This window comes from Gastrolobium bilobum, unplaced genomic scaffold, assembly GCF_033153095.1.
Source record: "Gastrolobium bilobum isolate Gb01-03AN ecotype WA unplaced genomic scaffold, APGP_CSIRO_Gbil_v1 utg177452, whole genome shotgun sequence".
Taxonomy (NCBI): domain Eukaryota; kingdom Viridiplantae; phylum Streptophyta; class Magnoliopsida; order Fabales; family Fabaceae; genus Gastrolobium; species Gastrolobium bilobum.
This window is the reverse complement of record NW_026898642.1, coordinates 15,132-37,297: the sequence shown is the minus strand read 5'-3', so window position 1 is coordinate 37,297 and position 22,166 is coordinate 15,132. Positions and strand designations below refer to the sequence as shown.

The following is a 22,166-nucleotide window of genomic DNA, read 5'->3' as shown; positions in this document are numbered from 1 at the left end:
AGCCTTGCATTTGTCAGGGTTCGCTTCAATTCCTCTATGGGTTAGCATGAAACCCAGGAATTTCCCAGCTGGTACTCCAAATGCGCATTTCACCGGGTTAAGGCAAATACGGTACTTCCTGAGCTTCTCAAATGTCTGTTCAAGATCCTGGACATGATTGGTCATATCAAATGACTTTACAATCATATCGTCAATGTATACTTCTACATTCTTGCCCAGATGATCTTCAAAGACCTTATTCATCATTCGCTGATAGGTTGCCCCTTAATTTTTGAGTCTGAATGGCATCACATTGTAGCAATAATTGACCTTTTCAGCAATAAAGACTGTTTTCTCCTGATCCCCTGAGTACATTGGAATCTGGTTGTATCCCGAGTAGGCATCCATGAAGGACAGCAAACAGAATCCAGCCGAGTTATCTACCAGCTGATCTATGTTAGGCATAGGATAAGAATCCTTTGGGCAGACCTTGTTTAAGTATGTGTAGTCAGTACAGACCCTCCATTTTCCATTTGGTTTTTTCACCATTACTACATTCGCAAGCCATGTCGTGTACTGTATCTCCCGAATAAACCCAGCATGCAAAAGCTCTTGAATGTGTTCTTGTAGAACTTGCTTCCTTTCTGGTCCCAGCTTTCTTTTCTTCTGGGAAACCGGCGAGGATCCCGGATAAACTGCCAGCTTGTGGCAGCAGAAGGCGGGATCGATGCCCGGGATGTCGGACGAATTCCAAGCAAACACATCCGTGTTGCTCTTGAGGAAATAGGCCAATTCCCCCTTAATTTGGGGATCTATGGTCTTACCAATTCGGGTAAACTGACCGGATTCTTCTCCAAATGTGAGGTTTTCTAGCTCTCCATCAGGTTCGGGTCTCGGTATTATTTCTTCTCTCACATCGAGCTCAACCACATTGACGGGCTTCCTGGAATGGTGCTGGGTTGTGTTCTTGCCTTGTTTATCCCTTGCATGAATTCGGGGTGGACCTGTATGTCCATCCTCATTATCTTTGACGGTATCGAAATAACATCCTTTGGACTCTTTTTGATCTCCACAAACAGTAATTATTTCACCCTTACTGCTTAACATTTTTATCTTTTGATGCTTCGTGGATACCAACATGTCTCACTGGTGTATAGTTGGCCTTCCAAGAATTACGTTATATTCTGATGGGAAGTCAGCCACTATAAATCTCACCCATTCTGATTTGAACGCTTCTTTGGTTCCCAGGGTCAACAGGAGATCTATATAGCCTTTAGGAGGTGTATGCTCTCCAATAAAAGCTATCAATGTTGTTTTGCAAGGTTTGAGGTCCTCCTCATCCAGGTTCATCTTTTTGAAAGTGTCACATAGTATGATGTCGGCACTACTCCCTGCATCAACAAAGATCTTCTTAACTCGGCAGTTTACCAGGGTTTCAGCGATGACTAATCCGTCAACATGCCCCGGCAACACGCCATGCACATCGGCAGTTTACCAGGGTTTCAGCGATGACTAATCCGTCCTTCAACATTCCTTCTTGCGCTTATAGTGTCACCTCCTTTTCCAAGGGCTCCACTTATTACGTTGCAATCAAATTTCGCTTCTGGGAACTCATCGAAGTTGGGATCATCTTTGCGGTCCCTTTCATCCTTGTTCTTCTTTTCAGGAACTGGACTTTTACTTCTCTTTCTGTATCCCGACTTCCTTTTGTTGTTTTAGGACCCTTGGGTTTTGATCACGTATTGACGCAATCATCCATCTCTCACAAATTTCTCCACCGCATATCGGAGATCCCAGCATTGATCAGTTCTGTGACCCGGCCCATCTTGGAAGGCACAGTATTTGGACTTGTCCAAACCTCCTCTGTCAAATATAGGCCCTGGTCTGTCCACCTTCTTCATTTCCGTCATTGCTACTTCCCTCCAGATTTGAGAGCGCGACGCATTCAACGGTTTATACTTGTCATATCTTCCAACCCGATCCCTCATGTCCGGGACTCTGGCGCGTGGGTCATTTTTCTTATATTCCGCCCGTTCTTTCCCCTTTAAGGCCGAGCTCCTCCTTCTCGGGCTTACTTTTTTGTCTTCAGATTGCGCATTTGCAATCTCTATTTGCTCCAGTTCGAGATATTTCTTCGAATCCCTCCAATGTCCTCACCGGGTCCTTGTAATTGGCTAGCCTGGAAGCGCCATCCAAACCAGCCACAATGAGGTGTACGTGAAACCAACCCGGGGACCTGTGCTGCCGATTAAGATATTTCTGGAGGGTTTCAGTGTTATGCTTTTTGCTGGTTGCAATATTTCTGTTCGAATTCCTCGAATGATCCTATGGAATTAGCAGGGAGTTGAAAACCACGCCTGTGCTGCCTCAGTCAGTGTTATGGCGAATATCCGAGATATGAGGGGTTCGTCAATTCCTCGGATTTACATGTCCATGTCGAAATCGTCTATATGGACCTGTGGGTCCTGGCTCCCATCGTACTTTGGCAAGCGTGCTGAGTCAAAGTCCTCCGGGAAGGCAGCATTTAGTATTTCACCAGTAAAAGGGCTGTTGTTATACTGCCCCCTGCTGTACTTCCTTCTGTATCCGCCGGGTTCCACTCGTCCTCGGATGTTTTGAGCATTCTGGTCAGGATGAGTCCTAACCCGGTCCTCCTGGCTGTTAGCTCGTGCTAGATGGTTTTGAGAATTTTGGCCATCAACAGCCTGGTTTCCCTGGTTCGGGTTTGCTGCGTTCACGGGGTTGGGCCTTTCATGATTTTCCGCATGGGGAACCCGGTTCGGCAGAATCAGGTTTCGAGTTCCTTCTCGGCCATTGGCAGGTTGGCCTTCAATTTCTGTTGCTCCTGGTCCAGTCAGCTGTGTTAAATGTTGTTCCAGGTCTCGCATTCCCTTATTATTTTCCTCCCGTATTGTCCGAAAATTCTGTTGTCGTTGCAGGTTATTACGAGTTTCCAATTATGCGATTCGTTCCATGATCACAGCAAATGCATTATTAGCCAACCGAGTATCCGGATCGGCCGATTGAGCAATACGCACAGCAAGATCTCCTTGGTGCTGGGAAGGGTTGTTTCTTATTGGAGCCATGTTCGCCTCAGCCCCCTATCTCGACTCGCTGGAGTAGACACGGTGTCTGAGATGTCGTCCTCGACCTGGACATGGTCATAATTCACGTTGTTTCAGATCTGGTTCTGGGGCTGATTTACCTCCTCCAGGACTGGATCCAACGGTTGATTCTGGTTCTGGGGTAGTTGCTGGCTACTGCTCCTTGTCTGAATTGTCATCCTTTATCAGATTGGTGGGAACTTCAAACTCAAAGAAGAGTTTCCCATAGACGGCGCCAATGTTCTGTCCTTGAGACAGAGATGTCCAACCCAATAGGCTGGTATGTTTATCTTGGATCTAGTGCCCTCTCCAAGGTATCCATGGATGAGATACCCTTGAGTCAAGCAGATCACTGTGCACAGAATACTATAACGGCGTTAGCCAATGGGGGGTGTGTGTGCGCACAGTGACATCATAACAGTAAGAGAGAGAATGTATCGTACCTTTAGGGTTTATAGAGGTTACCTGTGGGTAGTGTGGATGGGCCTTTGGTGCCTCTGGTGAGGGCCCAGGCCTTTTTGCTATGTTGTCGTATTAAGATTAGTATCCTTGATGGATATCTATCCTTTGTCAATATCAATAAGTATCTTAGATTGCCTCTTGTTGGGCTTATCACTTAATAGGCCCATTATATGGGTCCATAACAGTAATATTAATGACGTCATAATTAAAAAGAAAAAGTTATTCCGCATTTTTAATTAAGCGTGGTTTAATACGATGATATGAGAACAAACCGGGTATACACGGGGTGTTACAAACCTAATTACGAATATATTGCACTCATTCACGCCCAAATTGGACGTGACCATTCACGCCTAAATTAGGCGTGACTAGGGGTGCTAAACAAGCCAGGGACCTTACAGGGGCATTTGGCTCAGCTCGTAAAGGGCTGAGCTTACTTGTCTAAAATTGATTGTTGGACCCCGGCTTGGACTTGTATAAAAGCTCGTTTAATAAAAAGGCCTCAGGCTCCAATTCAAAAGCTCGACCTTAGAGCCTCTCAGGCTTGCCTAATATATTATTTATTTTTATTTTTTTTATACTACTTGTGATAGCCCCCTCTCTCTTCTCAATTCATTTCATCCCATTTTATTAATTAAACAGACTTTTTAAATGATTTTGTTTTATATTATGCTATTTGGATATACATTAAATTTATGAATATTTATGGAATTACTAATGCTGTTGATTGTATATTTTGTTTGGATAAATTTTTGTTGTATTATTTTTTTTATATAGACTAAACAAGGCTTTTATTTTTTGTAAATGAGCCAGGCCACGTGCTGATATTATATTCATAACAGGTAACAGGCTAAGGCCAGTCTGACACATTTGAACACAGGCTCGGCCTGTTAAGACCAAAGCTCGGCTCGGCTCGTTAACACCCCTAGATGTGACTCCCAATGCATTCACACCTAAATTAGACGCGACTCGTCTGGTGTTGACACGTGACACAAAAAGTTAACAGTTTAATCGTAAAACTTCATAAGGCCATAACTTTTGACTCGGGTATCCGAATCAGGTAATTCTTTTTTTGATTCCATATAACTTTTCAAGATCTACGCAATGACATCTCATTTGATATATTTTATCTTTCACAAACAAAGTTCAAATTTGAAATAATGGTACTATAAAGATAACACTAAAGTGGATTAGCTCATTTATAAATAAGAATACTTAATGTCATATTAAAATATATACTTCTACCAAGTGTTTGAAAAAAAATTGTGTACAAGGTTATTGAATCGCAATACGTATCGTGTATCGTAAGGCCGACTTTTCATATCGTGAATCATATTGAATCGTAAGATACAGAATGACTGAGTCTCTGATACAAAACAATGACTGAGTATTTATGGCTGGATTCGTTGGAAGTTTATAGCCTATGAATGATTTTAAAAAATAAAATCCTTCTTCTTTATAGATTTAGAATATTTATTTAATTATTTTCTTTATTAATACAAAATTTTCAAATTGATTTTTGAGTTTAAATCACAAATCAAATCTTTATTTTGTTTTCCTTATTAATAATAACTTTTTAGATTTTTTAATTTAAATCACAAAACAAATATTTATTTATTTTTTATATTAAATTTTTTGATTTTTTTTAATTTAAATCATAAATCAAATCTTTATTTATTATTTTATATTAAATCACAAACTCATAACTCGGAGGCTTATGGGTTTAAGCGCTATTATAATACCATTATTGAAAATTTGAATTGTGTTTGTGAGAGATAAAATATATCAAATGAGATGTCATTGCGTAGATCTCGAAAAGTTATGTGGAATCAAAAAAAATATTACCTGATTCGGATACCCGAGTAAAAAGTTATTGATTTTCAAAGTTTTATGGTTCATAAGTTGACTTTTTTGTGCCACGTGTCAACACCAGATGAGTCACGCCTTATTTAGGCGTGAATACCTTGTGAGTCACGCCTAACTTAGGCGTGAATGATCACGCCTAATTTGGGCATGAATAAGTGCAATAAATTCGTAAATAATTTCGAAACACTATATATTCGTAATTATTTATTAAAATAATAATATTTTAATTGTTTTTGCGCAAATGCATATGGCCACATATCAGGAAAAAAAAAGGCCACGTATGCAGGACTATAAGATTTTCAAGGATATTTATTTAGCCTGGACCCAAATTATTGACATAATTGGGATTTGAATAGGATCTGTACTTATCCATTATTTGCTTGTCCATGATTAAATCAATTTCTCATGCTTGTCAATGATTATATCAATTTCTCATATATATATATAAATATATATGGAAAAATATTTATCGAGTAACTTGAGATAAGTTTATCTCCGGCCACTCCAAAACTACGTCGTTTTGTTTATTTATTTCCTTATATTAATTGATTCATCGTTAAATGGTTATGATTCCTTTTCCCTCAATCTTCCTTTATCATCATTGAGCCATCTTTGTACAGTTATAATTTAGTAGCCGGAGATAACTTTATCTCCAGCAACTTGAGAAATGATAAGCCCATATATATATATATGAGAAAAATATTTGTCATTTTAAATGACATATGTCATTCAAAGAGAGAGATAAAAACAAAATAATATTTTTTATTTAAAATTTAAATTTAAAAAAAAACACTCTTTTTTTCCCATGATTTTTATTGCTTGTGTCTATTTTTTTCTTAAAAAGACATAATTTTATGTCATTTAAAATGACAAACATCAAACCATATATATATATATATAGGGTTTATCATCTATCTTATAACATGACCACAAAATTTTTTCTACACACACAACATTTTGTGGGGCCCTCAGCAAAAAAAAAAAACTTCAGCACGCAAAACGAATCTTTAAAACATAACACAATCACTTTTTCTACAACATAACTCTTATAAAACCCATATATATATATATATATATATATATATATGTATGGCTTTAATGTTTCTATAGTAAATGTAGGTATCTACATTCACTCCCAAAAATGATGTATTTTGGGTTAAAAAATTAAAAAAAGAAAGACTATTATATAACCCTGAAATAAATTATGATTATAAAAATACCTTTATTTTGTTTTTCCTAAAACGTTGTCATTTTAGGCTTAATCTAGATAACTTATCTATATTAACTGCAAAAAAAGAGAAACTAAATAAAAAGAGAATAAAATAAAAACGGAAACCAAACAAAAACGGAAAGTAAATAATAATGGGTTCGCTTTTTCTGCAGTAAGCCCAGTACGACGTCGTTTTAGGACGAAAATCATGGTGTTTTTGTAATTTAATTTATTTCAGGGTTATAATAGTCTTTATATTATAATTTTTTAAGATTTCAATACCAAAACGACGTCGTTTTGAGAATAAATGCAGATAACTTATCTACATTAACTGCAGAAATGTTTTTCCCAAAAGAGAAACTAAGAAGAAATGGAAACTAAAGAAAAGCGGAAACTAAAATGAGGGTTTTAATGTGATTATCAATTTAAACGAAAATGAAGATTAAAATAAAAAAGAACCGAGAATAATTAAATTAAAAGCAACCAACCCAAGAATTAGAATTCAAAGGATATCCATCATTGGACAAATAATTACCAAATTGTGGTTGACCCTAAGCGAATTTGAATCACTGCATTCGCTTAGGAACCCCACTCTAGACAATCGCCTAACGTTTGGTCGAATACGGCGAGTCTACTCGCGCAATCACAGAGTATCGACCCGTTCGACTTGAGTTCATTGGGTTAATCAACCCAACTATAAAATTTAATGGTTTATCTCTTTCCCAAAAACACAATCGCATATCCCAAATTGAACACCACAATCACACGATGTCAAACCGAGTTGGAAAGAGAAACAAATTGGGTTCAAAATGAGGTGCAGGTCCTCAGGATTCAATCATGAAATCTTCAAGCCTTGAGTTGATTAAAGAAAAGATGAGACAAAAAAGGACAACAAATTATATTAATTTCAAAATTGCAAAATGCAAATTCAAACGAAAGAAAGATGATCCACAAGGTCGATACTCTCACCTTTTTAACCCCTAATCAAACTGGGCTTTGGGCTCTTCAAATTCAACTCAAAATAAAAGAAAATAAAACAGAAATAATGACTTTGGGCCTTATGTACATTGGGTTCAAAATTATAACTTAAGCCCACTTAATTAACTAAAATTCCAGAATCACATTTCTAACTTGGCCTCCAACTTCGACCATCTGCTTGTCAGAATTGGGCTTCCATGTTATCATAACATTTGTAGCCCTCTGAATTATCTGCAAAAAAAAATAGAAGTGAGATTAATTGGACACCTGTAGCAAGAGTTATAATAAAAATACTACAGTAATGTAAATCTAAAAATTTATGATAAAAATGAATTAAATTAAATTAAAAGCCCAACTAAATAATTTAGCCCAAAAGTCCTTTATTCTCATAATAAACAATCCTAAAACTATTCATCAAGAGCACAAATAAGTAGAATAAATATTAATTATAAGACATATATAAAAGTATGTGAGGTCGATATAAAGAGAAAAGAAAAGAAGAAAATATGTGTCCAACATATTTTTATGTGTGTGTAAAAGATAAAATTATTTTCTATAACAAAAGAAATATTAATCTCATATATATTTACAGAATTTTTTTTAACTCTAATATAAGATCAAAATTATTTACTATCCATTTCAGTTATTAACTTCCCTTCACCTAATAATTTATTAAATTATATTAATTAATCAATTTCTGAATAAATTACCACCATTATATTAGAGTCAAACCATATTAAATCAATTTCTAAATATCGCTTCTCCTGTATTTATTCAATCAAACCATATTAAAAATGCTATTATCATCTAAATTTTATCATATCATAAGATTAACTTTATTCTTAAATGATATAGAACTGTAATTGGGTTAATCCCTCCCCACCAAGTGGTATCAATGTCCATGTCCCTGCTCCAAAAGCTGAACCCTTCAACTTGCACCAAACTGGTTCACTCAGCTATCAGAAGCGGGTCCCCCTTACCGGGAAAACTCGTTCATGCCCACATCATCAAGCTCTCAATTCAACCATCCCCCTTCTTGCTCAACAATCTTCTTCTCTTGTACGCTAAGCTCGGTCACTTGCATGCTGCCCAGAACGTGTTTGATGAAATGCCCCAACGAAACATTGTTTCATATAACTCCTTGATTTCTGGATATTCCCAAATGGGATTGTATGAAAAGGCCTTGCACGCGTTTGGTGAGGCCAGAAGGGCTGGCGTTGGGGCTGATGAGTTTACCTATGCAGGGGTTTTGGGCGTTTGTGGTTACACTGTGGATGTGCAGTTAGGGAAGGTGATTCACGGTTTGGTTGTTGTGAGTGGATTGAAGGGAATGGTATTCATGATCAATTCTCTTATTGGCATGTACTCGAAATGCGGCCGGATTGAGCCGGCAAGGCGTTTGTTTGAGACTTGTGATGAATTGGATGATGTTTCTTGGAATTCACTCATTGCTGGTTATGTTAGGTTAGGTAGTGAACAAGAGGTTTTCGAGCTTCTTGTGGGAATGCATCGGTCTGGCTTGATGTTTAGTGCTTATACTTTAGGAAGTGTACTTAAGGTGTGTTGTGCGAAGAGGAGTTTGAGCTGTTATGGGAAAATGCTTCATGGATACACGGTCAAGCTTGGTTTGGATTTGGGTGTCATTGTTGGAACTGCATTGCTCGATATGTATGCCAAGACTGAATGTTTAAAGGATGCAATTCGGGTTTTCAATTATGTTCCCTACCAAAATGATGTCATGTGTAATGCCATGATTGCTAGACTCCTGCAAGCACAGACAATCTCTAGTGAATATGCACAGGAAGCACTGTGTCTTTTCTGCAGGATGCGAAGGCAAGGATTGAAGTCCTCAAAATTTACGTTCTCGAGCATACTTAAGGCTTGTATTGCTGTTGGAGATTTTGAGGTTGGGAAGCAAATTCATGCTCAGATTTGTAAGAACAATCTTCAGTCCAATGAATTCATTGGCAGTTCATTAGTGGACTTGTACTCCTTTTTGGGTTCAGTGGAAGATGGGCTAAGGTGCTTTAATTCAACTCCTAAATTAGATGTTGTCTCATGGACATCCATGATTGCAGGTTATGTTCAAAATGGAAAGTTCGAAAATGCATTGTCTTTGTTCCATCAATTTTTGGCTTCTGGAAGGAAACCAGATGAGTTCATTATATCAAGTGTGATGGGTGCTTGTGCAGATATGGCTGCAGCAAGACTTGGAGAGCAGATCCAGGGTTATGCATTAAAATATGGTATTGCAAGTTTTACCATTATTCAAAACTCACAGATTTGCATGTATGCAAAGTCTGGAGACATAGATTCCGCTCAGCGGACCTTTCAAGAGACAGAGAAACCTGATGTGGTATCCTGGTCTGTAATGATTTGTAGCTACGCACAACATGGTTTTGCTAAGGAAGCTCTAAGACTTTTTGAGTTGATGACTGTTTCTGGAATTGAACCCAACCAGATCACATTACTTGGGGTCCTAACTGCTTGTAGCCATGGAGGTCTCATTGAAGAAGGATTAAGATACTTTGAAATCATGAAGAAAGATTATGGCATGGCAGCTAATGTAAAGCACAGTGCTTGCATTGTTGATCTCTTAGGGCGTGCAGGAAGGCTAGAGGATGCCCAAAGCTTTATTTTTGATTCAGTTTTTGAGGATGACCCAGTTATATGGCGTGCCTTGCTAGGTGCTTGCAGGGTTCATAAGGACACTGTCATGGGAAAACGTGTTGCTGACAGAGTAATAGAGCTTGAACCTCATGCAGCTGCATCTTATGTGCTTCTTTACAACATCTACAATGATGCGGGGAAAGAGAAGCCTGCTTTAGAGGTTAGGAAGCTCATGCAAGACCGAGGAGTTAAAAAGGAACCTGGTATAAGTTGGATTGAGGTAGGAAATAAGGTTCATTCATTTTTGGTGGATGATTGTTCTCATCCAATGAGTCAATTGATTTATTCACGGTTGGAAGGAATGTTGGCAAAAATAAAGAACATAAGCTTCGAGAATGTGAAGCTTCCTTTGGGCATCTCTGAATCTGAATTCAGCAGCACCATAAGCATGAACCACCATAGTGAAAAGTTAGCTGTAACTTTTGGAATTATTTCTTTACCAAAATCAGCACCAGTGAGGGTGATGAAGAATTTGAGAGTTTGCTCTGATTGCCATACAACAATGAAGCTCATCTCGAAGGTGGAGAAGAGAGAAATAATTCTTCGAGATACTATTCGTTTCCATCATTTCAAAGAAGGTTGCTGTTCTTGTAAAGATTACTGGTAGCTGAAAGATCAGTTCCTTGAATAGCATATTTTTGTCTGGTGTCATATGAGGGATTGGAGAAATGATACCTGGCAGTATTTAATGAAAGGAAGGGCATTGTCAAGCCCCTCAGCCAAACAGTCTCCTCCGTTTAACAAAAAGAGGGACTAAAAGTAACAGATTGAGATTATGATATAGTTTATTATTTCCCTGAAGTGGATGATTTTTATCTGTTAGATTGAGAAGACTAAAAGTAACAAATACCTCAGTCTGTTAGTTCTTTTTTTTTTTTTTTGGTACATTGCCAGGAGGTATCCCCATTCAACCTTCTCCGGGCACCATGCCCTCGGGGTACGGCCCGTTTGGGCTAGCCCCTCATTGTAACAGTGGGTGCACTAAGCTTCGCAACCGGAGAAAGGATGAGACTAATCCCCCAACCGAAGATTTTTTGGCTTATCCTCTGGCCCCCAAAGACAGTCTGTTAGTTCTTTATCTAAATGGGTGGATGATTTTGTATCTGTTATTATTCTCTTCTTTATGTATTCAACTTTCATTGGTTGATTGTTCTGACAACTTACAGCTTCAATCTTGAGAAATTGATGGGCCACCTTCTGAATCTACTCCATGGAACAGTTCTGTTAAACAATTTCTGCTTCTATCACTGCCCTAAATTGCGAATTACGGGTATGATTGTGTTGATATGGTTTTAGCTTCACAAGGATTAAGAAATTGTCACTTGTGGTTTCAAAACCAGGGATAGAAAGAAGGGGTGGCATCAAAAGACTCAAAACAGTGGAAATGAGAGGGGAATAAATAGATGAGTAGAAATGAGTAGGTTGTCTTTCAGGCCTCGACCACTTGACATTCACAAGAAGCTCCCCATTGTCAAGTCCATCAAGGACTTTGAAGATGATGAGGCACCCGCATCTACCCGTAATTCGCAATTGCTACGTGTTGTTCCTGAGGTTGAAAATGAGGTATGAGCTCTTCCTGGTGTTATGTTAATGCACCATGTTTCCCAGTTATTCTGTTTGATAACTTTTTGGTGTATGCCACTATGTTGGCTTGTTTAAATCTGGATATTTTTGGATTATCTGTATCAGTGTTCTAATAGTTACCAGCTATATGCTAGATTGTAGTTAGCATCAATGTGATGGCTGTTATACTATATCTCACTAGACCTTCACTTGCACAAATGGGAAAGATGTACACCATGTTAACCTGCACGATTGTTATTTTAATTTACTGAGTCGTGATTACCTCATTTGCTTCTATGATAAATAAGTAATAAATATTGTGCAGAATAGAAGCCTTGGTAGTTGAAATTTCAAATATTCAGAAGTAATCATGGATGTTGCTCCTCTATAAAAAAATTAACAGTAGGAAAGAAACCAGTTGATAAGGTATTTGTTATAGAAATATTGTCAATTTTATCAGTAATTTCTATTTATTTTTCTCAGGTACATCAAGCTCCCAGCAAGAAATTGGCTGCTGAAATACCTACTCCTCAGTATGTTGTTGTGGATACATACGAAAGGGACTATTCTTGCACTTTCTCTCAACCAACTTCCTATTTGCGGGCTAGAGGAGGTACCTGCACTAGATAGATCATTTATTTATATTAGAAATAATTTTGGAAGGTTCTTTTGTAAATTTCAATTCTTGCACTGTAAGTTCTTTCATTTGTTGCAGCTCGGGCTGAGATTGGAGAGTTTGTTGAGTATGACTTGGACAATGCAGATGAGGATTGGCTTTTAGAGTTTAATGAAGAAAGGAAGATTCTGACACCTGAAATGTAACTTATTAGACTGAATTCTGACTTTATTGTTTCAGTTAATTTATTTATTTCTGGTTGAAGAAAAAAGGAAGATTCTGACACCTGAAATGTAACTTTTTAGACTGAATTCTGATATTATTTCAGTTAATTTATTTATTTCTGGTTGCTAGAGGTTGGTTTCAGTTTAATGGTTTTTATCTATCTATTATGTGTGTGTGTGGTACTATTTTGCTAGAGGCTGTTTTGTTTTCATTTTTTTGTCTTCTGAGCTATGTATTCCAGACTGCTTTTTTGTCTTCTGAGCTATGTATTCCAGAGTGTGTGTGTGTTTGTGGTACTATTTTGCTAGAGGCTGTTTTGTTTTCATTTTTTTGTCTTCTGAGCTATGTATTTGCTTGAAATGAATGTGGTACTATTGATCATGGTTTGGTCAAATTATTTTACTATTATTTTTGTGACAGTAAATTAGCTTTTATTATATAGAATAATAGAAATTAATAAGTAGATTTTGAATTTAGAATCAAAGTAGCATTATTTTAAAGAAAATCAACAAAATATGGATCCTACACATAGAAAGTGGTTGTTCTAGACTTCCAACAGAATGTTTTGTCAGTGTTATAAAGTGGTTTATATTTAATTTTGGGTTTGGCCTGACATGTGACTGTCCTGAAAACCTTTTGGTGCAACCTAACAAGGATTTTTCATTTGGTTTGAGTCAGTCTTCTATGCCATTGAATTTTTGGTTGTTTGCCACATATCTTTTCATATCATCCTGTAATGTTAGTATAAGCTATGCATTACATATGCTGCTGTCTTTTTCTTCCAGTTTTCATTTAAAATGTTTGATGGATAGGTTTGAGAGTCTTATTTTCAAGTTGGAGGTATTGGATCATAAAGCTCGTGAAAGAGCTGGACTTATAACACCTACTCTCGGTTCACCAATTCCTGTGCAATTGTGGCTTGATACTGCTATTGAGGTAAAAAATTATGGTGTCTTTACATGTTCAAAATCCATCTTTCAAATCCGTTTTTTTCCTATGTTGCAAACAACCCTTTTTAATCTTTCTTTCCTATATTTATTTATTTACTTATGTATTTATTTATTTCTTATTTATTTTTCTTTTCCCTCAATTTTTTCTTGCTGTTTGTTTGGGTTTATTGACCGCCAACTTCAATTTGTTTGGAATACAGGGGATATTGATGGTGATGTATGTTGGTTGGTCTAGCTGCTAGAATTAATTAAGTTTAATTAATGCTTAATTATTTTGTACTTGGTTTACTAAGAACAGGCACTTTTCCTCTGGCTTTTGAATGATTCATCATTAGTGTATGAGCTGGGAAAGATGTATTTCATATTAATGGTTCTAGCTATTGTATGCTAAAAAAATTACTTGCCATTTGTCCGGAGATGATGGCATGAACATACTTTAATCAAACTTTTTAAAAGTTCTTTTTCAAATGTGCATATGGAGAACCTCACTTGATGAAGTTATCATTAAACCTCCGAGAAATCAAATTTATGAGAGCAAGAGTGATATTTTAAAAATAAGTTATGCAATGTAATCAGAAAAGGGTGGTATTCTGAAAAAAAGCTGGTACTACAAGTCCAGGTTCCAGAAAATACAAAACCTAGGCTTCACAGATTTTTAGTATGAAATAATGAATGAACTTGAATGGCTATATGTTTCAAGGAAAAAATCCTTTATATTTTCAAAAGATTCCTTTGTCTTATGTTATAAACAAAGTCTTCAGAAACGCCATTTAGATACCTAAGTCTAATGATTTCCCTTAAAGTTTTTCTTGGTCTCCGTCTAACTCTAATTATTGGGTTGTCCTCCATTTGATCAACTCTTATTATTAGGGCTTCTTCTCACATGACCATATGATCTTAGGCCAGATTCTACCATATTTTGCCCAATAGGTGCTACCTCTGCTTTCTCTCTAATGCATTTGTTCCAAATTTTGACTTTTATTTCCACTCATCCACCACAACATTCTTATTTTTCCAACACTTAGCTTATGCTCTTGTTGGCTTTCTACTACCCAACATTCATACGTTAAAGCATTGTCAATTTTATGGCTGTGCAGTAAAATTTTCCTTTGAGTTTGAGAGGCACCTTTCAATCACAAATAACACCTAAAGCATTTCTCCATTTCATCCACCTAGCTTGAATCCTATGTTTTACATCTTCTTTTTCTCTATCACTTTAAACAATAGATCCAAGATACCTATACAGTACTGAGTTAATATTATCCCCCTATGAGTTCTATTATCTAAATTATAATCGATTGTAATTTGCTATTTGCTTTTATTAGTCAGTATTTACCAAAAATATTGATGCTTTTTTCTCCCTTGTTTGCCATGTTTTGGGGGGCAGCAAGAACGGTGGCAAAAGCCCTTTTTGCGACGTTTGCAGGTTAGCTTTCAGAACATCACAATCAATATGTTCTTTGTCACTGGTATAATAGTGCATTTGTATTTGAAGTCAAATTTAAATATATTTGATGATTTATTAGTTCTATTATTCAATTCAGCTTCAATACCTTTGACTGATAATCACTGTATAACTAATAATAAGTCCTTTAACCTTTTACACGAAATAAATGTGTATGTAGTTTTTTATTGCGATCAAGAAAAGGTTTTGAAAAATAGCTTGACTAATTATTTGATTAATTTAATGAAAATCACGCGATTGGCACTAAAATTAAGAAATTCTTAGTAATATTTATTAAAAAAATTGGTTTTTGGCAACGAAGGACTATTTCTTAAAAAGAGAACAAATAAAATATGGAGGAGTCTCCTTTATTTATCTGTGTCAATGTTTCCGCCCTGCAACCTTCACAAGGGGACCGACCTCCAGGCCGTGTTCCACAGTGAGTATCGGTTGGATTGGACTGCCGACTTGGGAGCGTTTCGACAGAAAGGGCATGATAGATGAGAACCATGGCTGTCTAAAAATCTCAAGGCAACCACCGCAAGAGGTATGCTCATCGCTGTTTCTTCTTTTTTGTTATGGGTATCATCGTTGTTGTGGTCCAAAAAATGGTGTTCAATGAATGCCTCTAAGAACCCTAATAAAGTAATGTTCATTTACATTATTCTCTCTCTGTTCAGGTTGTACGAAAGAACCATTCACATTTTCCCCTTCTGATTGTCGACAAATATATTTGTCAGCCGCACGACTAGGTGTTTGTAGAGGTAATTGAACAGGGACAGTCACCTGCAAATATTGTATTACTCAAATGAATTAAATGTATGACTCAAACACAAGAAAGACTTGCTTCAAATGAATACTATACTATGTATGTGATGAGTTATGTTGTGTTTAGCAAAGTATCCAAAGTAAATAAAAATAGTTATCAAATGGAACAGTCTTATTTGTTTGATTGTGGGAATTTGTCTAAAAATCTGAGGGTGTAATTTGTTATTGAAACTTGAAAAATCCCTTCTTTTTCTGTGAGGATTTTCCCACTGTCTTCAATTCAATCACCCTTTCTACTTTTAATTGTTAAGAATAAATGTAGGATTAGGAAGATCCTGAGGGAACTAAAAAATGTGTTTCTTTCAACAATAGAATTTTTTTTTTTTGGAGTAAGAAATATTCTCATGTAAGAATTTTTCCTTTTCATCCACTTTTGGCAACCAAACAATGTACTATAGGGTGAGATGGCAATGAGCTAAGAACTGCTACAAGAAACTTTCGTCCAGATAGTGTGGTGGGTGAAGGTGGATTTGGTTGTGTATTTAAAGGGTGGCGATGGCAATAATGTTAGTAGACCTTCTTTTCTTCCCTTTTCCCCCCCCCTCTCTCTCTCTATATATATATACTATAGACAGAAATCAACTACCTGGGGCAGCTGTATCATCCTAATCTTGTGAAACTGATTGGTTACTGCTTAGAGGATGATCACCGAATTTTGGTATATGAATTTTTGGCCAAGGGCAGCTTGGATAATTATTTGTTTAGAAGTAATTTTTTTCAAGTAGTAACTGCCATGATTCATCTGTGTTACTTCCTGCTTGCTGGTTGTTAATTCTTAAATAATTAAATAAACCTTAAATCCCTGCTCTCTAGTTAATTACTTGACTTACTTTCAGTGTATCCTTGATGTGCTTAAGCTTTCTGACTTTGTTGCAGCTGCAGTTGACGGCCATTTATGCAATACTACTGTCATCAGTTTTGGGTTTTGGAATTGCTATGGGAATCAACTATGTATATATCCAGTATGTCACTTGGAGACTTCAGGTCTCTCATAATGATAGCCCAGTATGAATCTCCTCAGAAGGGAAATAACTTCATGGATTTTCTTTGTACCTACTGATACGATGGCCTTCAATCCGTGTTTATTTTGAACTTCATGACAGCAAGAGCAGCCCAAGGGATGGCAGCAGCAGCCCAAGTAGTGAGAAATGAATTAAAGACAGTGCAAACACCAAATGAGAAGAGAAACCATGAGGCAGGGAACGCAAGTCACAAGCAAGATAGCACCATTTTTTTTGTGAGGTTCAGTGTGGAGGAAAGGAGTCTGTAATTGGATAAGCATGAGTGTGCCATTCATCTAGTGTTGTTAGTTTATATTTGTGCAGAGCCATAATTGTTACAGGTTGTCAGAAACTATTGTAAAGGACACAGTCCTAATAGTGTAATTGGAATCCTGTTACTATTTCCTTGCAAATGTTGTAAGAGGATTACATCCTCAGTTGCTGAATATTCAATATAAGTGAGTACTGTTGCTGTTCATTGACTTGTGTTGCTGTTCATTGATTTACTGCATTGAAAATACATAAACCATTCCATTCTGTTTGATATTTCTCATTGCTAATCGGTGCCATTACAAAAGCATTTGTTTCCTCAACTGCCCTGTAAAATGCTGTTTGATATTACTCATTCATAATAGGAAGCAAGCACAAACAGTAAAAGGATTTGCGTACAGACAGTAACTGTATGACCACCACTTACAGATTAAACATCAACTGTATTCATGTTGATAACCATCTTACTAAATAAAATATCAAAGAGGACTTCAGTACAGAATGTCAAGGACAAGTGACTTGAAACTTGTTTACATATCACTGTGCAATATTAACTTACACAATTTAGACTACATAAGAATAGCAACAATATTACATCCATGAAACCACACTGCCTACTTTATAGAAATAAACAAAATTGTTCATAAATACCCACTTCATACACCCTACAGCAAAGACAGTAAACATGAATGGTTGATTGCAGTAGGCCTTTGGGTGTTTATCTAGAACACTTTGTTAGATTACTGCCGCACATCAATGATGGCAAACATGACAACCTGATGCACATTAAAGGCCCATCTTCATTCCCTCCAATGTTCTTCTCCATAGCGAGACTTTGTAACCTTTGCAGCATGACAAAATGACTAGGAAAAAAATTGCATGTTATAGCTAAAACAGAATAAATAGCAATGAGTCCATGTGATTGCATAAAAGAAATATATGCATCACTGCTAGTACTGAGCACTTACAGATGGATATGCAGATGAAATTACAATTCCCCCACGTCTGAATGAATTGTACTCCCAATGTCTTCTAAATATGGATTATAACAAGCCACAAAACCGAACTAAAAAGCAGTTTAGATGGTTGCCTAAAATTCCTATATACTCTCGATCAAAAAAGCTCTATATACTCTCGATCAAAATAGCTCTATCCAAGTAAGATCACTGATGGTTGCCTATACATAAATCAGGAACTTAATACCCATTGCAATAGCTAAAACCTTAAAAGAGGCTCGTTATGAGTTTATGTATTGAAATCATGGTGAATGGATCAATCTTCAATTCACAGAATGGCTAAAGCTTGGAAATCCTCTATCTTCGTGCATTGGCCCACTGCCTATTGTGATTCCCAGGTTTGAAATGTGAATTTCGTTGGCCACTCCCTTGCTTGGGGAGATCATTTATTTCCAGAACTTGTATTGTCCTCTGCCTCTTAGCTGCAAGCAACAATGAAACTTTCATCAATTAATTATGAACTTAGTAATGTGCCCCCAAATAAAGAAAAAATCATCTGAAAGTTGACAAGATAAATCCAACATTCTAGGCAATTAACTTTAGTGTAGAAGATTCTCTAGGAATGTAGAAACTACTGGACACTCTAACAACTTAAAATCAGATAGGAGTTTAGGACTTTGATTTTGGTAAAGGAATGACAAACCATTTTCAACTCGTTGATAACGCTCCTGAATTTTCCTCTTAGTGGCCTCTAGCTTTACTTGGACTGCAGCTTCTTCATCTGAAAGCTTGGATTTCTGATAAACAACATTTCAAGGTCAGAGAGAACTCAAACCTAAAAATTAGATGCACAGAGAGATTTTTTATTCTTACATCTTTCTGAATCATGGGAGGCTTCTTTGGGATTGTATTGTTCTCTATTTTTGGCTGCATCTTTGGCTCCATATTGCTTTTTCGCTGCATAGTTGATTTTGGGGGTCTGACAGGGAAATTATCAACAGTTTCTGGTTTATTTAGCCTCACAGCAACCTCATTTTTCCTTGGTTGCTGACTCTTACTGTCCTTGGCAGTGATGGATGGCTCAATGGAAGCCTCAGATTTGAATTGTCCACTCTGTTGAGGATCTGAAAAAACATTCCCCATTCATAATCATATTCTAAGATGAGAGGAATTCAAATCTAGAACTGTAAAGCAAAAGCTAGTCCTTCATCAAGAACAGATGGATTTACAGAATCTGGAGTGCCTTCTGAAGCTACAAATATTTAATAAAACCGCTTTTAAACATTTATTAATTTTAAAACGGATAAAAAAGCAGCAGGTTATTCACATGAAAGCAGAATTATTTTTTTCTACCTGCAATAGCTGTGGTAGTGGAAGCCTTGCACCACTCATCTACCATTTCTTTCCAGCAACTACAAAGTCAATAAATTATGAAAATGTTTAGAATGCAAGTGAACAAATTAAACAGATGCCACATCTCAACTTGTACACTAATAAATAATAGCTGACTTTTAAGCAGAAGAGACATGCTACCATAAGTGTGATTAACTAAGAAACAGGTTCAGACTAACTAAATCTAATAATTGATGGTTGATGACAGAGAATTACAGATGGGTCAGTGCAACAACAGTGAGTGAATTGTATTAATCTTCATTTACACACACAATACCAGAATAGCAAACCACTAATTGGAACCAAAGAAACTGGTTACAAGCTATTTCTTTGATCCATGTAGAAGAAGATAAACAGGTTCATTTATCTTTGTAAAACAAGCCAATGATACATGAATGAAAAACAAATATCCAGGAAAAACTTATTCATACTCAATAAGAGTTCGTGCGAGTTGACTAATATCCTTTGATCCATGCTTTCGGAGAGGAATGACAGCCTTTCCAATCTTAGTTTCCTGGCAAAGTTAAATTTTGAGAATTAGAGGACTCAAAAAAAAGGGCACTGGAAAAAGCAAGGAAAAAATTGTAGGCTCATTGAACGAGTAATAAGAAATGGTTCAATTCAAACCTCTAGAAGATTCACTTTGAGTTCCATCAGCTGGAGCCTCCTCAATGACTCAAATAACACAGAGTCAGACTGTTGTGACACAAAACAAAGCAACATGAATCAGGGACCAGAGGACATAAAAGAATTCAACCTTCAAAGAAGTACTAAAATGCCATCCAATAAAAACCATATTCATAAATTCAGAAACCTATCCGTTCAAAAATCTCATCAACCATCCAAGTAAATTGCAATACAAAGAAGCAAGAACTGATACAGAACATAAAGAAGGGAAGAAAAAAAAAACAATGAAAAGAGAAAGGAAGAGAGAGGATATACCTCTTCTTTAAAGTTAAGCAGAACTTTTTGGATCCTCAAAACCTCTCCACGGCCATCTCTAATGCTGTTGACCTTGCCGTCTTCACTTGCCCCTGCTTCAAGGGCAAGCCCATCATCAACGTCTTCATGATCCACCCTTTCACACCCCAAACATTTAGTCGTCAACATGCAAGAGAACAATCTCTCAGCAATCCCATCTCTCCTCAGCTTGAACTCCTTGGGGAAATCCGAAGCTGCCACCATGATGGAATGATGAATGATGTCGAATATATCAGACGACTTGGCAGTGCTAAAGTAATTCCTCCAATGATCCAGTGACTCAGACTTCATGGTCATTGCAAAATAACCACAAACCAGAGAATGAATTGAAAAAAAATTGAAAACCAGAGAATGAATTGACCAGAGAATGAATTGACCACAGAATGAATTGACCACTGTTGACGACAATAGAGAATGAGAATGAGAATGAATTGTTATAACCCAGCAATCACCAGAGAATGAGAATGAATTGACCAATGTTGACAACAATAGGATTCTCCTCCGATGCTTCTTATAAAGAAAAAAATCACGCGGTCGTAGCAATGATTAAGGGTGGAATCCGGAATCAATGCATAATTTATTATATTTTGGTATCTTGACGTTTGCAAATTTATTATTTTTCCCTATCTTGGGTTTGATTGGATTAATATTCGGCGGCAAGAAAGTTTCCAAATTTATTATCTTTTCGTATCTAGGGATTGGAGCGGATTCGGTAATAGAAATAAAACTTCTCATCGAATTTAAAATTGAGTTATTTCCAAATTGTTAACATAATTTTTCATTTAATTTATTTCCAAATTTTGAATTTATTTTACAATATAAATAATTTTGTTATTTAACAATATTTTTTTAAATGAGTTGTCTGCCACAATAAATGATTAACTTAATTTTTCATTGATTTTTTATTTATTATTATTTATTTAATTTTTTATTTCCAAATCCTTTCCCATCATTCCAATTTGAAATTTGAAATTGAAATCCAAAATTTGAAATCAATTCAGAATTCGAATAATTAAATGACCATTTGTGGTGGCAGGCATAAAAGAATAATTAATTAATAAATATAGTTTTGAAATTCGAAATTTTAATTGGATAATCAGGTGTTTTAATTGCTTTTTATGTTGGAATTGGTTGTCTGATCTGAAATTCGAAATTTGAAATGGTTTAAAATTTTTAATTTAAATATGGATGGTGGGAAAAGAATATCTTTTAAAAATCGAATTTTAATCTTTAAATCGAATAATTTAATGACCATTTGTGGTGGCAGTCAAGGCATTTAATGTCCCACTGCCCATCACATTGGTATCCAAAAAGAAAACAGCTGTTTTAATTGCTTTTTATGTTGGAATTGGTCATCTCATCTGAAATTCGATATTTTAAATGGTTTATCAATTAAATTTCGAAATTATGTATTTATTTTGCACAATCTAAAATTCGAAATTTTAAATTCAATAAAAAGAAAACTCTTTTCACGGACATGCATTCACGATCTCTATTCATGGAGATCAATAGAAACAAAAACAAATTTCACAATTGTTGAAGACCTGATTGTCATTCAATTCACAATTTCGTTATGGTTATTTTTTAAATGATATATACACAATAATGATATAATAAAGACATTATTTTTGTTATATATTTGATTCAAATATCATAACAATCAAGAATCAA

General features: G+C 36.2%; 3 protein-coding genes across 8 annotated transcripts; 2 read left to right on the top strand and 1 right to left on the bottom strand.

Moving 5' to 3' along the window:
* The first annotated feature begins 8,411 nt into the window (after nucleotides 1-8,411).
* Nucleotides 8,412-11,482, top strand: LOC133317962 (pentatricopeptide repeat-containing protein At3g13880-like). The gene is made up of 2 exons (XM_061519870.1): nucleotides 8,412-10,789; nucleotides 11,436-11,482. Exons 1-2 carry the CDS (start codon nucleotides 8,495-8,497, stop codon nucleotides 11,445-11,447), a joined length of 2,307 nt encoding a protein of 768 aa, XP_061375854.1. The 5' UTR covers nucleotides 8,412-8,494; the 3' UTR covers nucleotides 11,448-11,482.
* Nucleotides 10,915-17,354, top strand: LOC133317963 (uncharacterized). 6 transcript variants are annotated; one of them, XM_061519873.1, is made up of 8 exons: nucleotides 10,915-11,832; nucleotides 12,316-12,445; nucleotides 12,548-12,650; nucleotides 13,486-13,609; nucleotides 15,011-15,049; nucleotides 15,390-15,614; nucleotides 15,748-15,831; nucleotides 16,778-17,354. In XM_061519873.1, exons 1-7 carry the CDS (start codon nucleotides 11,683-11,685, stop codon nucleotides 15,817-15,819), a joined length of 843 nt encoding a protein of 280 aa, XP_061375857.1. In that variant the 5' UTR covers nucleotides 10,915-11,682; the 3' UTR covers nucleotides 15,820-15,831; nucleotides 16,778-17,354. The 6 variants fall into 6 exon arrangements, 5 of the variants coding, with proteins under 5 accessions (XP_061375857.1, XP_061375855.1, XP_061375859.1 ...); XM_061519871.1 differs by having other exon boundaries at nucleotides 16,772-17,354; XR_009752409.1 differs by lacking the exon at nucleotides 16,778-17,354 and having other exon boundaries at nucleotides 10,922-11,832; nucleotides 15,011-15,092; nucleotides 15,479-15,614.
* A 1,125-nt stretch (nucleotides 17,355-18,479) lies between these two features.
* Nucleotides 18,480-20,792, bottom strand: LOC133317964 (probable mediator of RNA polymerase II transcription subunit 26b). The gene is made up of 8 exons (XM_061519877.1): nucleotides 20,457-20,792; nucleotides 20,142-20,210; nucleotides 19,946-20,028; nucleotides 19,476-19,534; nucleotides 19,340-19,374; nucleotides 18,996-19,235; nucleotides 18,826-18,919; nucleotides 18,480-18,604 (listed from the first exon to the last, which is right to left on the bottom strand). Exons 1-8 carry the CDS (start codon nucleotides 20,790-20,792, stop codon nucleotides 18,480-18,482), a joined length of 1,041 nt encoding a protein of 346 aa, XP_061375861.1.
* Between the last annotated feature and the right edge of the window lie 1,374 nt (nucleotides 20,793-22,166).